Source organism: Ursus maritimus, unplaced genomic scaffold (genome assembly GCF_017311325.1).
Source record: "Ursus maritimus isolate PB19 unplaced genomic scaffold, ASM1731132v1 scaffold_36, whole genome shotgun sequence".
In the NCBI taxonomy this organism is placed as follows: Eukaryota; Metazoa; Chordata; class Mammalia; order Carnivora; family Ursidae; genus Ursus; species Ursus maritimus.
In genome coordinates, this window is record NW_024426230.1 from 1,985,210 (window position 1) to 2,002,791 (window position 17,582).

The 17,582-nt window shown below is 47.6% G+C and overlaps 1 protein-coding gene across 1 annotated transcript; it reads left to right on the top strand.

Moving 5' to 3' along the window:
• Positions 1-669: 669 nt before the first annotated feature.
• LOC103681054 (dehydrogenase/reductase SDR family member 2, mitochondrial-like) lies at positions 670-17,528 on the top strand. The gene is made up of 9 exons (XM_008710562.2): positions 670-796; positions 10,945-11,129; positions 12,710-12,887; positions 13,749-13,850; positions 14,696-14,766; positions 15,574-15,625; positions 16,166-16,300; positions 16,656-16,711; positions 17,037-17,528. The coding sequence occupies exons 2-9, from the start codon at positions 10,981-10,983 to the stop codon at positions 17,146-17,148; spliced, it is 855 nt and encodes a 284-aa protein (XP_008708784.2). The 5' UTR covers positions 670-796; positions 10,945-10,980; the 3' UTR covers positions 17,149-17,528.
• Positions 17,529-17,582: the final 54 nt, after the last annotated feature.

The window sequence follows — 17,582 nt, forward strand, 5'->3', positions numbered from 1 at the left end:
GGAACACCTATAAATTGCATAACAGTGCCCTCAGTATCAGGACAGCTGCAGAGGATGAGTAGAATCTCCAAACAGATGTCAGAACTATGAACGTGCCACTCATAGCAACATATAATTCACCATGACGAATGTGCATCAGGAAAAGACGGTACTGGTGGCTTAGTCTAGAATTGGCTGAAATTGACCAAAGCCTCCTGAAATATTTCTCTGTGGTCATAACTCTCCAGTGCTCCAATCTGTGACTCTGCTCCCCCCCCCCCAGGCCATAAGAGCATTTGGAAAACTGCCTCTCCTTTTCCTGCATGATATATAAATATTTATTTAACAAATAGATACGTACGGCTTCCTGTCAGGCTCGTGTGTGCACACACGCACAGCCCATGTACTGTGTGCTCCCTATCCTGGGTCCTCTCCCTCTTACTGCAATCATTACCCCATGCCCCTCTGTCTGCACTGTCCTGGGAAAGTGAACCCCTCTCTTCCTCCAGGACCTTTTGCTACTGGGAACCTAGCTGGCAGGATCTTGCCTTAGGAAGGGGTTATGCAGGGATATTACAGGTGATACTAAGGATATCACATTTTGCTTAAATGTTTTCATGACTCAGAAAAAGGCTAGGGAGTGTGCTGGGCCAGGAACAGGGTGAGATTAAGGGGAGTGTCCTGAAAGACAGGAAGAAACGGGACGAAACTCTTATATAGCAGAATACTCAGGGTGATCGGGAGAGCTTCGTGATTGCTCCAGCCCCAGACTTCTGTTCAAGAATCAGAGAAAAGTACCTGAGTTCATTGGCCCCAGGTACGCTTGTCTATTTCCTCCACTGATACCCTTGGGGACAAAGAGCTGTAGAGACTGGAGAGGCAATGTCCCCTAGAGGGACTAGAGGTCAGAGCTTCTTCTCAGCACAATCCCTGCTCTGCAAGGCTTAAGATTGGTCAGGTTGGGAGGTGTGGTGGTGGGCACTGGTTACCACCAGGAGGGCTAGAGTATGGACAGGGAGAGTCTTAAGGCTGGGACTCAAGGACTCAAGTCCTTGACAGAGGAAGTGCTAACCTTCTTATTTCTTCTGTACCAGAGATATCAGCCCAACTCCCTGCTCCCTGCTGTGGTAGTAAGTATCAGCCATGCCACAGGCACCATGGGACCAACTGTCCCCATCCTCAAAGAGCATGCCAGGGGGACTCTTGCAGGGCTAGGCGTGGGAGGGAGGGGAGGACTCCATCTGAGTCCTCCTGTGAATCCCGGCGCCTTGGAAGTGTGTCTAGAGGTTTCCACAGTGTAACTGGAACATATTATTTCAGAAAATTTAAGAACAGTCCAATTTTCACACAAGTTACCTAAAATCTCTAAATGTACTGCTAAAGTTACAAAATTTTAGTAGCAGATTTTTACTATTCATAGCTTTAATAATCATTGCTGAATTCTTAGAGGATTTTCAAAATCCTCTAAGGTATGCATAGTTGGTAAAAATTTTTTTAATTAACTTTTTATTTTGGAATAATTTTAGATTTACCAAAAAGTTGCAAAGCCAGTACACAGAGTTCCTGTGCGCTCTTCATTTGGTTTCCTCTAATGTTAACATCTTAATTAAAACAATGGCACATTCACCAAACTAAGAAATGAACACACACAATATCACACTAAACTATTTGCTTTATTCATTTTATCTAATTTTTCCACTAATGTCCCTTCACTGTGCCGGCTCCAATCCAGGATGCCATATTGTATTAATCCTTGTGTCTCCTTAGCCCCTCCTAGCCCAGACATTTCCTCACTCTTGTTTTTCATGACCTTAAGAGTTTTGAAGAGTGTTGGTCAAGACATTGTAGAATGGGGGCGCCTGGGTGGCATGGGGCGCCTGGGTGGCACAGCGGTTAAGCGTCTGCCTTCGGCTCAGGGCGTGATCCTGGTGTTCTGGGATCAAGCCCCACATCAGGCTCTTCCGCTATGAGCCTGCTTCTTCCTCTCCCACTCCCCCTGCTTGTGTTCCCTCTCTCGCTGGCTGTCTCTATCTCTGTCGAATAAATAAATAAAATCTTAAAAAAAAAAAAGACATTGTAGAATGTACCTCAGTTTGGGTTGGTCTGATGTTTTTCTCACAATTGGTCAGGGATGCTGGGCTTGGGAGAAGAATACCCTGGAGGTGAAGTACCCTTCATATCTCATCATATCAGGGCGTCCATGATGGCGCATGACTTATAAGGCGATGTGAACCTTGATCACTTGGTTAGGGCAGTGTCTGCTGGGTTGCTCCACTGTGAAGTTACTATCGTTCCTTTCCTGCACTTGATTCTTGGGAAGCAAGACTCCAAGTCCAGCCTACCCTCAGGGTGAGAGAGGAAGGATTCCTCTTCAGCTCATGCAAAGAAAATATTCCTTGGAATTCTTCTAGAAAGAAGGCTTATTTCATCCTCATCATTTAGTTATTTATTTAGTCATTTTTCTAGTATCAGTATGGACACATGTATATTTATTTATTTATTTTTTAAGATTTTATTTATTTATTCGACAGAGATAGAGACAGCCAGCGAGAGAGGGAACACAAGCAGGGGAAGTGGGAGAGGAAGAAGCAGGCTCATAGCAGAGGAGCCTGATGTGGGGCTCGATCCCACAACGCGGGATCACGCCCTGAGCTGAAGGCAGACGCTTAACCGCTGTGCCACCCAGGCGCCCCTAAACTAGTAGACTTTTACATATCAAAGTAATATATGCTTTTTATAGAAAATTTGGGAAGTAAATAAAAGTAAAACTTTAAGGGGAAAAAAAACCCCACAGTCCCATCACCAAAGGAAAACCCCCTTTAGAATTTGGTGTATTTCTTTTCCATTCACTTGTTAATGTTCTTTGTTTTCAGTTTCATAATTTCTGCTTTTATTTCTTTATTTATTTTTGCTTGCATTTATATATCTTTTATTCTTTCCACTTTGGGTTTATTGATGTTTTTCTTTTACTAACTTCTTGAGTTGGAAGCTCATGCCATTATTTTCAACTACTTCCTTTCTGAAAAATTACACTTTGTCCTCCGACTAATGCTTTGACCATAGTTGATAGGGTTTTGTTCTTCTGAAAACTGTTCACATTGTTCATTTCTAAATAGTGATTGTCTGCTTTGATTTTCTCTTCCAAAAGTTATTTTGTAAGGGGACTTAAAATTTCTCAGTATATGTTATTTTGGGGGTGGTCTCTACTTTTATGTTAATTTCTGTATTTATTGCATGTAAGTGAGTGAATATGGGTGACCCACATGATTTCTGCTCCAGAATTTATTGAGATTTCCTTGTTAATGATCATTTGAAATTCTCTATATTTTCTTACTTACATCTTGTCTATTGAAATGTGATTTCAGAAAGATATGTGTTACGGTTACCCACTAACTTTGTGGGTTTGCCAATTTTAAGCTTACATGTTAAGTACATAAAGGTTAATGACTTGAGGCACATGGGTGGCTCAGTCATTAAGCATCTGCCTTCAGCTCAGGGCGTGATCCCGGCGTTATGGGATCGAGCCCCACATCAGGCTCCTCCGCTATGAGCCTGCTTCTTCCTCTCCCGCTCCCCCTGCTTGTGTTCCCTCTCTCGCTGGCTGTCTCTCTCTCTGTCAAATAAATAAATAAAATCTTTAAAAAATAAAAATAAAAAAACTAAAGGTTAATGACTATTATAATTTTTGTTTCCTATATGTTTTATTAATATCAATTATTAATCATTTTCCATCTTAAGGCTTTTTGTCTCAAATTATATTTTGTCTAATTATACTACTGTTGTATTTGTTTGCCTTTTAATATTTGTCTGCTGTGTCATTTATTCCTTTTCTTAAAAAACAGATTTATTTATTTATTTTAGAGACAGAGCATGTGTGAGTGGGGGGAAGGGCAGAGAGAGAGAATCTGAAGCAGACTCCCCGCTGAGCGTGGAGCCCCATATGGGCTGGATCTCACAATCCCGAGATCATGATCTGAGCCAAAACCAAGAGTCGAACACCCAACAGACTGAGCCACCCTGGCGCCCCTCGTCTATTCCTTTCTTGTCAATCTTCCTATGCCATTTTGTTCTAGCTGTATTTCTTGTGAACTGTAGTTAGCCGGACTTTAAAAAGATTTGATTCGAGAAACTCCATCTTTTAATAGATGAATTTAATCCATGCTCATTTATTGTGAACATTCACATACTTTCGGACTTAATCCTAAAATCTTATTTTGCGCTTTTCGTGATGCTTTTTTTTCTTCTTTCATTCCTTTTATTGGGTTAATCCAAATTGCTTCTGGCCTTCTTATGATTACCCTCTCCACGTTGATGCTTTTTCTCAAGAGGTGCTTGGCAAAATGGCAATGATTTGGAGAAAAGCTCTAATGGCCTGGGCTCCTCCAAATGCAAGTACTTCTGTCCTGACAATTGCCCAGACCTCCCCTACTCTTTCTGTCTGTTGCCTCCGAGCTTGGAGCACCTGCACCTCGCTCCTGCCTTTTACTATCCTCCCCTGAAGGCAAGTTGGACTGTATTTTCACTTGCAAGGTGAGCCTACCTATCTTTCAAGAATTCCTCATAATTTCTATAAAGTTTGCTTTTTAACCTTATTGCTTTGGATTTTTTTTCTTTCTCTCTTAAACATATCTTTTTTTTTTTTAAGATTTATTTATTTATTTATTTGACAGAGATAGAGACAGCCAGAGAGAGAGGGAACACAAGCAGAGGGAGCGGGAGAGGAAGAAGCAGGCTCATAGCAGAGGAGCCTGATGTGGGGCTCGATCCCATAACCCCGGGATCACGCCCTGAGCCGAAGGCAGACGCTTAACCGCTGTGCCACCCAGGCGCCCCTTAAACATATCTTTTCATCTAGTGATTTGTGGTGAAGGGGAAGGCTGAAGTACATATTTAATCTGTCACTTTAATTCCATCACAGCTTATTTACTTTCAAGCATTTTTCTATGTAGACCTTTATGTTAATATAATTTCAGTTGTTCTGTACATAAAAGTTTGTGTCGTGATTTTTCAGCTAGCATTTTAACTGACGCATTTCCATATTATTACAAACTACTTATAAACACCATTTTTTAACAGCTGTATAAAATCCGGTCAAGTAACATACCATATTCAGCACTTAAATTTTATCTATTTTTTCACCTGTTACAAATAAGACAATAAAGGTCCCTGTTCATAAATCTATTTTTTTTAAAGATTTTATTTATTTATGTGACAGAGAGACAGCCAGCGAGAGAGGGAACACAGCAGGGGAGTGGGAGAGGAAGAAGCAGGCTCCCAGCGGAGGAGCCCGATGTGGGACTCGATCCCGAAACGCCGGGATCACGCCCTGAGCCGAAGGCAGATGCTTAATGACTGTGCTACCCAGGCACCCCCATAAATCTATTTTTATATGTAAAACCTTTTAGGTGGATGTCAAGATTTTTGCAGAACCCCAGAAAATCCCAGTTGGGTTATTCCAGATCTACTAACATACAACACACAAAGATACATCATAAAAAATACATATTTGTGTATTTATGCATATGTAAAATACATAGCATGCATAAAACAAATATGCATATTTCTCAGAACATACAAGCCGCTATATGTTCTCATGGTTCTTTTGGATTCTTGGTCTTTGAAAACAAAGAGGATGAATCACCCTGATGCTAGGCGTAGTCCAAGAGTGGGAATGTGAAATATTAGATCACATGAATGCCTGTGGATGCAGGCCAGCTGCTCCTGGTCACACCATTCTCGTTGGGAGAAGGAGATACAGCAATAGTGACCACATTTTCTGGATCAAAAATAGGGACATATATTTTGTTCCATGATCAGTGTCAGAAGACGAGGGATGGAGTATGAAAACATGGATATGATTTTTTTTTTTCTGCCTCCTGGCATATAACTTTGGCTTTCTGACCCCACCCCAATCTGTGGAAGCCCAGCCCATCTCATCTCACTTGCATCATCAGAGACACCTTTGCTCTCTTCAAATTCATGAGTCTGAGGCTCACAGTTGTCCATTGTCTTCCTCTTCTTCTTTTCTCCTTCTCCTTCCCGTTCCCCTTCTCCTTCTCCTCCTCCTCCTCCTCCTTTTTCTTCTCCTCCTCCTCCTTTTTCTTCTTTTTAAGTATTCTCCAACATGGGGCCCAAACCCATGACCCTGAGATCAAGACCTGGACTGAGATCAAGAGTCATACACTCAACCAACGGAGCCACCCAGGTGCCCTGCCTTTCTATTCTCTATCTCCTGGGATTCTTCTGGCCTGTCAGAAACCTGTAGTGTAGCTTTTTTGTTAAAAGGAAGGTGGAGGGAGATTGACAGGTAATAATATAAGTTGTTATGGAATATTATTGAGGTTTCTTCTTGTATTAATCCACTAGGGCTGCCGTAACAAAAATGCCACAGATGGAGGGGTTCAACAACAGAAATTTATTTCTCACAATTCTGGAGGCTGGAAATCCACGCTCAAGGTGTTGGCAGATTTGGTTTCTCCTGAAGCCTCTCTCTTTGGCTTGCAGATGGCTGCCTCTCACTGTGTCCTCCTGTGGCCTTTTCTTTCTGTGCACGCATCCCTGATGTCTCTTTTGTGTGTCCAAATGTCCTCTTCTTATAAGGACAGCGGTCAGACTGGATTAAGGCCTACCCTAGGGGCCTCATTTTAACTTAACCACCTCATTAAAGGCCCCATCTCCACTCCCAAGTCACACTCTGAAGTAGTGGAGGGTAAGGCCTCAATGTATGGATGTGGGGGCTGGAGGGGAACACCATTCAGTCCACAGAACTCCTTGAGATCAAGATTGAACTTGTTTCGAAACCCACAGATTTAAGTAGAAAGTACCTGGTTGTTTCAAGCTTTTATGTTGAATATAGATGTGAACTTACCTAGTCTCAGAGTCCTATGATGTTGCTCCCTAAGAAAGGTTAGGTTAGCTCTCTATATTACTTCTCTACTTGTGTAGGGGCTTAATAGTGGTAGAAAGACCGGAACAGACCACTCGGAAAATGGCATAGGGATTCAAACCAAACAGTGAACACCGGAGAAACAATAATTAGCTATCTCAGTCAGTAGGGCCTCACATGAAATTTATGCCTCCTTGACTGTGATGACCATCATTGCGATAAAAATTATTGATTTCTAAAAACCTCCATGAGCTTTTTTTTTTGGTCCGTCAGAGAAAGCCCCAGATCCCATGGCCTTAGCTCAGCGTCCCACTTTACCCAGGCCTTCGGCTCTGTCGCGGCTGGCCACCTCTCTATCCCACGTCAGGCGCACTCTGACTAGACTCTGTGCCTGGAGCATTCTCAGCCCTACCTACCAAGATGAGGGGACTAGTGGCTTCAAGCTCCACCCCACTCCATTCACAGGGGCTTCCTCACCTCTTCTGCCCTGTGCTCACTCTGTCTCACTTCATCTCCCAGAGCCCAGGCGCCTGCTCAGTCTCAACAGCCAAGCTTGGGCCTTATTCCCCGCTCGGTCCAATTGTAAAGACTAATGATGAAAGATGTGCTTCGCTTATTAAGAGGCAGGAGTACGTATTACAGAGTAGATGTCTTCTTTAATAAACAGTTGCTTTAAAAAAATATTTATTTATTTGACACAGAGAGAGCACAAGCAGGGGGAGCGGCAGAGGGAGAGGGAGAAGCAAGCTCCCCACTGAGCAGAGAGGCCCAGGCTGAGGCAAAGGCTCCTGGGACAATGACCTGAGCCGAAGGCAGACGCTTAACTGCCTGAGCCACGTAGTTGCCCCATAAACAGTTGCTTTAAAGTGATTCTAGAAATATAAGAATAGCCCCAATTGATGAATTTGTATTTTATTCTCCTATAGAGTTTAGTTCCGTTGTTTTCTACGAGTCGAAGCCAAGTGAAGTTCTTTAAAAGCTTTTAGGTTGAGGGGCGCCTGGGTGGCGCAGTCGTTAAGCATCTGCCTTCGGCTCAGGGCGTGATCCCGGCGTTCCGGGATCGAGTCCCACATCGGGCTCCTCAGCTGGGAGCCTGCTTCTTCCTCTCCCACTCCCCCTGCTTGTGTTCCCTCTCTCGCTGCCTGTCTCTCTGTCAAATAAATAAACAAAATCTTTAAAAATAAATAAATAAAAAAAATAAAAGCTTTTAGGTTGAAACAGTTTGAAGTTCAGAGGAAGTTGCAAAAACAGTACGGAGAAGTCCTGTGTACCCTTCAACCAAAATTTCCTATTTCCTATCCATCTTCTAAATGATAGTTGAGTATTCAAACCAGGAAACTGACACGGATACAATCCACAGACCTTACTCAGATTTCACCAGTTTCATAGGCCATCATTTGTGTGGGTGATGCTGGGCTGTTATCCCATGCAGATTTGTGAAGCCACCGCCACGACTGAGAGACAGAATTGTTCCATCACCACAAAGATCCCTCGTGCTAACTTTTTAGAGCCACACCCATCTGCCTCCCCCAACCCCCATCCCTAACCCCTGGCAACCACAAATCTCTTCTCCATATGCATAACGTTGTCCTTTCGAGAATGCTATATTAACGGAATTGCCTTTTCACTCGGCATAATTTCCTTGAGCTCCATCCAAATTCTTGCACATATCCGTAGTTTGTTTCTTTTTATTGCTCTAGAGTGTTTTCTCACACCAACCAATTCCTCAACACCAGCTGGGTGCCCAATAACGTAATTCAATTGTGACATTAACTAGTTAGCCTCAGATGCCAGAGATTTAAGGGTTTGGTCCCACATGACTGCCCCTAGTCCAGACACCAATTACAAGTCCCAAGCCACCCACGCTTCCGACCAACCAGCTATAAATCGGGAATCCCCACAACCTCCCTCTTAGGGTTGATGATTTGCTAGTATGACCTGCAGAGCTCAGGAGAATGCTTTGTTTACTTACATTGACTGGTTTATGAAAAAGGATACAACTTAGGAACAGCCATAGGAAATTAACGTATAGGGCAAGGTACAGGTGAGTGTGTGTGTGTGTGTGTGTGTGTATTTTCAATACCTCTTACTGGAGGCTCTCTGAATCTCATTATTCAAGAGTTTTTATAGAGCTCCTCTTCCGGCCCCCTCTCTCTTCCTGAGGTGGGTGGGTGGAGCTGTTGGTTCCAACTTTCTCATCACTTGGTCTTTCTGGTGACCAGCCTCACCCTGAGGCTGCCCAGGACCCCCACCTTAAGTCACCTTACTAGCATGAACTCAGTGTGTGATTAGAAAGGGCTCCTTATGAATAACAAAAGATACCCCTATCACTCAAAAAATCCCAAGGGTTTTAGGAGCTCTGTGCCAGCGATCAAGGATGGAGATCAAATATATTTAATTTTATACCACTAGGTAGAGGTATCACACTTGACTCAACCATTCATTGAAGGACTTTTGAGTCACTTCCAGCTTTGGCTAATACGGATAAAGCTTCTATAAATGTTCATGTGCCTGATGTTGTATGGACGTATGTTTTCATTTCTCTGGGATAAATGCCCAGGAGTACAATTGTTGGTCATATGGTAAGTATACGTTTATTTTTAAAGTTTGAGCGTAGCCAAGACAAATATATAAATTCTGTGGGCTCAGAGCAAGTAGCCTCTCCCTGAGGAAGTCAGAGAAGGCAGTAGAATTTAGATATTAAAATTGCGAACTATATTCGGTAGACTTGGTTTTGAACCTAAGCTTTTCTCTTTCTGGTGAGAGATTGAGCAATTTATCTCTTTGTTTCAGTTTGCAGTTCTGCAATATGTGGAGAGTAACTGCCATGAACTCAAAATGCAATCATGACTATTAAATTTTAAAAAAATCACGTAGAGTGCATAGCACTATGCTTAGGACATAAAGGTCAATAAATGTGACATATGTAACAGATGCTATCGGTGTCCTGCTTATGTCCCCCGGGCGCTCACCTTTCTGTCCATGAAAACCCAATGTCCAACAGGAAGCAGCTATGACTTTTCCTGAAGGTTTCTGAGCACAGGTGGGGCAGTTTGAAAATGCTATGGAATTAATGCTGCCCAGGAGCCGTCCTCCACGAACGACTGACAGGAGTTGGAAATATACTCTCATGAGATGACCTGAATATCCTGGTTGGCTTAGGACTGAGCACTTTCATGGAATATGGGTCTTCCAGGGCTAAAACCTGCAGTCCTGGAAAACTGGAATGGTTGGTCCCCCTAAGTCCCTGGTGTCCTTGTCTTTTGGGTGGGATAACTCTGAAACTCAAAATTCTTGCTCAGATCCTGTGATAATGCACCCCTTAGGGATGATCTTCCCTTCCGTCTCTCTCCCTCTCTCCCTCCACTCCCCTACATTGTTTCCCAGGGCCATCTCCAGGGCCAGCCTCACACCGTTGTTCCTTGATCTCCCCAGAAGGAAGTGAAAGATGTGGGGTGAGAGAAAATTGTTGCAGAAACGCGGTATCGCCGATGCCATCACAATGGCACAGGTGCCGTGGGATCTTTGGGCCGGTGGACCAGAACAGTGGGAAGGAGGCGTAAGGGTAGAGACCCCACGAAAGTTCAGGAACCAGAAGAGTGTGGTTGGACTTTTATCTACAGTTGGTGAGAGTCATTTGTGATGATGCGTGGGGTGAGGCTGTTGCTTCAGTGGGGAGCGGGGAGGAGAGGACAGAGGTTGTGGCAGATCGGGGAGATGACAAGAGCTTGGGCCAGGTGGCTGCAGCAGGCTGGGGAAAGTAGAGGAAAAGGTCAAAGCGGCGTCTCTGTGGCAGAATGGATGTGTGGAGGGAAGTACAAAGATGACTCTAAGAAGACTACGGTGATATTCCTCGTTTAGGGTGTGGAGGCGTCAGGCAAGAATCACTCAGGCGTCTACCGGCAGCCCAGCACCATGGCTGCCCACATCTGCTGCGGTGGGGTGATTCACCACCGTGAGGAAGCCCTTCACGGAAGGGTCGGGGAAAGGCACGAGCAGCTCTGTACGTCCTTGGGAAGTTTGAAGGATGCATGGAGACACAGATCCTAATGTATTTCTTGGTGTGTTTGTCATCCCAGGTTCCTCCTCAGCATGGGTCCAGACAGAGGGAAACCATGACTGCCATGTTCAGAGCTGCGTCTTGGGCCTTTAGGGGTCTTCGTCGCTCCTCGGTGCCTCTCTCAGCAAGAACGAGCAGCAACAGGGCAGACAGGAGCTGTGCCCTGGCTGAGAAAGTGGCTGTGATCACTGGGTCCACAAAGGGGTGAGCGGATGGGAATGCTTCACAGGCATATCACAGGATGTTTGTGTCCCCATCCCAGCGCGGGCTCTGCAGTCAGCGCCCTCCTCATACATCCCTGCCTGACACCCCCACAGCTCCAGCATTTACAATCAACTCCAAATCTCAGCAACTCTCCCTAAAACATCTGGTTTCTGAGTTCCAAAAAGGATGTAGTTAGAAAACCAGCTGCTTCTGAGTTAATCAGAGTAGTGTTGGAATCTAGGCTCTGCCACGTACTTGCTGGGTAACCCGAAGACATTTAACTTGTTATCATCAAGACAGCCCTCTCTCCCTGTCCTTCGTAGGCACAACACTGTGGTCTTTTAGGGGCCTGGTCTACCAGGGAGAAGCCCAAGACCCACTTGCCTCTTAGACTCGGGGGTTTCACTGGCTGCAGAATGCCCACTGGCACCAGGGCAATGGGCGGGGCAACACCTGCAGACCAACTCAGAGACCTTTTATAGATGAACCTCTCCTTTCGTCACATTTCATTCAGTGTCTCTCCAATTCCGCTCATCCCCTAACTGCCATAAGGAGCCACGATCTGTAATGAGTCATTACCACAGGCGGGAGGAAGGGAGGCTTCTGGTGTTGAGTGTTTTGGGGGCACCGTCTTCCTTTTGACCTTTCAAGGTCGTTACCATCACTAATTTGCACCATTCAATTTTAGAACTGCTTAATCTTTCCAGGCTTCCCAGACCCCCATGATGTTTTATTTTATTTACTTATTTATTTATTTATTAAAGATTTTATTTATTTATTTGACAGAGATAGAGAGAGCCAGCGAGAGAGGGAACACAAGCAGGGGGAGTGGGAGAGGAAGCAGCAGGCTCATAGCGGAGGAGCCTGATGTGGGGCTCGATCCCACAACGCCAGGCCGAAGGCAGACGCCTAACCGCTGTGCCACGCAGGCGCCCCCCCCCCCCATGATGTTTTAAATCTTTGTGTGTGCTCCCAGTGCCCAGCCTTCATAACAAATGAATACATCCAAAATGCCAAGCTGCCCGGAGAGTTTCCATGAGACAGGAGAAATATGCCTTCTGCCCTTTCATTACCGGGGCTCAGCCAGCCCCCACCAGAGCAGCTTCGGACCTCTTAAAGTAAGGAGATGCAGAGGGGACAGAACGTCTTTTTCAGCATGAAAGTGTTTCCACTCCAGAGCAGAAGAAAGCTATTGGGCTTAGAGAGAGTAATTCCTATCAGAGGCCTGTGGCTAGAACCAAGGGAGAAAATGCCGGGCAGCTGAAGACTCTCTACAATTGAGGCTGGGTGCCCAGCGCATTCACAAATGCTCTTTTTAAAACCTCCCTTTAATAAAATTAACGTGAAAATTTTCCCACCTATAAAATATGATTGTTATACATGGTGAGATTTAAATGGGGTAGCCTTGGTGAAGGCCCCATAGGTAGTAGGATTCAATTGTTCTTCCTCCCTGCTCGAAAGGATTTAGAAGCAGCTCTTGGGCCATACTGTGGAACTCAATTTGTGTCTCATGATCAGGCTTCTAGAGGGAGGATGGGGGAGGGGGGTTCTGAAGCCACCAAAGCCATCTCTGCCCTTAGGATTGGCTTCATCATCGCCCGGCGCCTGGCCGAGGACGGGGCCCATGTGGTCATCAGCAGCCGGAAGCAGCAGAACGTGGACCGGGCAGTGGCCGAGCTGCAGGGGGAGGGGCTGAGTGTGACGGGCACCGTGTGCCATGTGGGGAAGGCCGAGGACCGGGAGCGCCTGGTGGCCACGGTGAGTGGCAGATGGGGGCAGGCAGATTCAGCACTGGCGGGAGGGGGCTGAGGTCTCTAGCATTGGTGTCTAGGCCAACGACACATGTGGCCCAGGATAGGGTCCTGCTCAAGCAGTAAAAACAAATGCACCACCGGTGTGGCTAGAAGATATGCTCCTGGCAGGAAGGACCTCACATGGTCTAGACTAGAGGCTTGCTATCGAAGGGTAGTCTGATGACCAGCAGTGGGGCATGTCCTGGGAACTTGCTGGGGACCCAGAATCTCAGATCTCCCCAGAGCTGCTGAATTGTAATTGCATTTAACCAGACCCCAGGTGAGTATACCTGTTAGAGTTTGAGCAGTGCAGCCCTAGCGCACGCCAGGTGTTGCGTTGGGGAGCCCGCTAGAGTCCAAGTCTGGATTAAATCAGTTCACGCCACAGTCCTGGAAGGGGTGAACTGTGAGGCAAATTGAGTGTGAAATGGGCAGTGCTTGTGGTGACTGGGTTCTTGTATGTGTGAACAAAGGAGGAGGGTTTCCAGAGTGGAGGGAGAAGGGAAGAGGAACTGATTAGAAATCTAAGAGCTGAAAGAAGGGGCAGAGTAGAAGCAGTGACCCCTATGAGTGAAGATCTGGCCTGGGAGCCCAGCTACCAACCAGGCATCTTGTGGGGCAGAAATTAGATGCTTTCAGGGAGGTGAGAAACAAATATTTCACTCAACCTCCGATCTCCGAGGTCCGACTCTGCTCCAGGATGGCCGCAGGCAGGATGGGGTTACTTACTTAGCTCTGGGTGATCAGTCTGGCTGGGGAAGGAGAGAGGCTTCTGGGAACTCTTTACTCCATTCCTTCACCCCACATCCTGTCATTTCCTCCACAGGCCCTGGAACATTGTGGGCGCGTCGACTTCCTGGTGTGCGTGGCAGGGGTCAACCCTTTGGTGGGGAGCACTCTGGGGGCCAGTGAGCAGGTGTGGGACAAGGTGAGGACTGGGGTAGGATCTTACACAGCCTGCGTGGTTCTCCGTCCACCATTTTTGCACGCACACATGCACGCGTGCCCACACAGACACACATAGTACCTAAGGTCCCTCATACTCCTGTCACTACTGACTCTGATGGGTGGGGGATGAGCTCACCTGGGTCGAACCACTCCTCAGGAAGCTCAACAGACACTACCATGGCCCACGTGTGCCAGGCACCAGCAGCCTCTCCTCTGTTGACTCTCCTTGTGCTGGCCACTGCTACAAAGTTCTGAGATGCCAGAAAAGATTTCTGGTCTGTCCATGGTGAAGAGTTCTGAGGTTGTCCCAGTCTGGACTCACAGGTACCCACTCTGATCCCTTCAGTCTGGCTGTCGCAGACACAGCTGAGAGGAGGGACCCCATCCAGACTTGCTGTCCAAGCTGGAATCCACCAAGCTCTGTAGGGGCTCCTGTTGCCCCTGCCCTCCTGCCCCTGCTGTCCTGAAGGTCCCCTGAGAGGGGTCTGCACAGTCCTGACCTGCCTCCTCTGCTGACCCTGTCTCCTCTCTGGAGGGCCATGTTGACTGGGAGAGGTGGTGTGGGGACCGGCAGCGGGAGGGTCTCCCAAACCACAGCTTGTTGGAGGTTGCCCTGTGACCTGGGCAGGACAGGAACCTGAGAATCTGACACAGGCCCTCAGAGTCCTTCTCCTGAAGGACCCTGTCCCTCGCACACAGCCAAAGAGCAGAACCCAAGCTCTGAGGCTTGGGTCCTGCTCTGGCCACAGGTCTCCAAGTGACCAGTGAGAATGGGCACTGGACAGACCTCCTTTCTCCCTCTCTCTGTCTCTGCTCTGATTTCAGATCCTGGACGTGAATGTGAAGTCCCCGGCCCTGCTGCTGAGCCAGCTGCTGCCCCACATGGAAAACAGGGGGTGCGTCACGGAGGGGCTGGTGGGCCCTGGGGTGTCCTCTACCCCACAGGAAGTACTTGGGCAGGGGCCCAGGAAGTGGAGGGTGGCGGGAGAAGTGGGAGGTGTGGGAGGTGTGTCCTTTGGGAAATGTTCTCCGTTCCCACACCTACCCTCTTTCCCACGGGATGTGACAATTGTGAAGAAGAGAAACATTTGCTGGGAGGGGGAAGAGCCTGCCTTCCAGGTCCTCAGAGGACCTGTCATGGGCCTTTGCTCTTTTGATCTCAGAGAATGCAGGGACCTTGCCCCTGTGGTGGCAGCTGCAGGGAAGAAGGGTCCAGAAGGCAGTCACCTGGAGCCCCAGCTCTGGTCCCTTGACTCCAGCCCCCCTCTGTGAGCCACCTCACTGGTTTCCCTTCTGGTTAGAGGCACTGTGGCCTTTGCTTCTCCTCAGGTCACCTGCAGAGCCTGGCTCTTCTGCATCCTGAGGTGCCCGGAAGCAGGCCAGGCTGGGACAGCTCGGTGGCACACTGACCTCACAGGGGTCTGTGGCTCAGAAGCATTGCTCAGAAGCATTACTGGGGAAGTGCTGCCTCTCAGCTTTGGGTCCCCGCCCTAGGAATACCTCTCTGGCTGTGGTCGCTGGGTAGCACTGATCCCGCCATTGACCTTAGTGTCCACTAGCTTCTCCCTAGTGTTCCAGGTAGTCTCTCATCTTATGAATCTTGAGCTGGTTTCCTCTTACTGTGAAAAGTACAATTTCCTGGCTCGTCTGGGCTCTTGTTGGACTCACCTGTCAACTCATCCCATCCATCTTTCTCCTTACAGGACAGGCGCCGTGGTTCTGGTCTCATCTATGGTGGCCTATGTGCCAATACCAGTGAGTGTAAAACCCTCTGGATGGGGCTGGGTGAGGGGCAGTGGAGTCTTGTTTCCGGGGAGGCCCTACAGTGGGGTGGGGGAGAACTGGCTATGGATGGGAGTTGAGATGAACTTGATGGCTGCAGACTTGGGATTATAATCTCACTTCGCCAAAATGTTTCTGAAAGCCAAGGATGTTAAGCCGTTTGCCCAGGGTACACACAGTTTATGGTAAAGCAAGTTCTGAGTCCCGGGATTTCCTCATTCCGGTTTCCTGGCTGAATGTTTGGAAGCATGGTGTGGCTTTCTCCGTTTCAAGCTTGGACACATATGGCAGTGACTCTCTGGCATTTCTCTAAGCCTGGGCAAGGCCCTCTATCTCAGAACTTCACCCCTTGAAATGACTGTAGATGGGGAGAGGTGGCGGAAGGGATTTTAGCTTGGGCCAAAATCAAGTGCATCTTCTTAGGCTGAGACCCAGAATCACAGCTCCGGCTGTTCAGGTGACATTTCCTCCTGCCAATTCCAATCCTCTCTGTCTACAGCCTTCCCTTTTCAGAAGCTGGGAGTCTACAACACCAGCAAAACGGCACTGTTGGGTCTCTGTAAGTCTCTGGCTGTGGAGCTGGCCCCAAAAGGCATCCGAGTGAACTGCCTGGTGCCAGGAATAATCAAGACTGAATTTAGCCAAGTGGTGAGGATCAGTTTTTGCTCCCCAACCCCCGCCCCCCGGTCCCCACTGGTCCCTTCCCTGGCCAGCCTCCCGGGGCCTACAGACACCTGCAAGCTTGGATTACCACCTCAGTCCAGGCCCATCATTCAGAGGCTCTGCCCTGCAGCCTTTGGCACTAGCGGCCTCTCACTTTCCTGCAGAATGGGGTCTCTGTTCTCAGTAGGGAGCAAAGCAAAGTTCTGCCCCACTCCTCTCTTCTAAACAGGGTCATCCTCCCACGGAGGCATCGATCTGCCACAATGCCCTTCCCACCACCCCTGCCCTACGCCCACCAACAGTCCTTCTGCCTAACCCTGACTCTGAAATCTCTCCTTAGGAGAAAACATTGCCATACTTGCTACCTGACTTCAGTGACATCTATGGATTACAGCGGTATGTGAGGCTTGGGGCTTTAATGGTCTGTGGCTGCCCTGAAGCAAAGTTTAATTTCAAGAAGAGACAGAGACTGGATTTTCCAGTCTGCTGGCTGTTCCCCCTTGCTGAAGTCTGAGAATGGCACAGCGTGGGGCTAAGGGCTAGAGGGTGGCCATGGTCCTGCTGAGCCCACCATGACCTTCCCAGGAACCTGATTTGACTAGAATTCTGTGAGGTATTGGGCTTTAGGGTCAATACTGGGCCCGCTCTGGGCCAGCAGAAACTGAAGTCGGAGTTTAACATGGCACGGGCTGTGACCTCAGTTCTGCTTTCTTCCCTTCAGCTTTGGGGAGCCCGAAGAATGTGCAGGGATCGTGTGCTTCCTGTGCTCTCCAGACGCCAGCTACATCACCGGCAAGAACATCGTGGTAGCCGGCTACTCTCCTAAGCTGTGAAGCAGACTGTCCAGAGAGTGGGGCCATGGTCCTTGGTGTGCAACTGGGGGCTTGGTGGAGAATATGGAGGTGGGGAGCCTTAGGGTCCAGAATCATACAGGGAAGCTTGCTCAGGAAATGAGAAAGAAAGATGTTTGAAATTTCTCATTTGGAAATAAACATGGTTGCAGACTCCCCATCTGGGCTCATCCTGTCTGGTAGTGATATTTGAGCAGTTCCCTTGACCTGGAAGCCTCAGCCCTAGATGAGTCCCTTCCCTTATCATCCCTAAGGCTTTACCTCCTCCTCCCTCCCTTCCACCCTTCCCAATGAAACTGGAAATTGAGCAGGATACTTTCTATCTGCTCCTGTTTTTGTTTGTTTGTTTATTTTTATCTTTCAGCTTCAAATAGAACCTTCTCTGAGAACTTTCCCTTGACCACCTGTGTAATGAT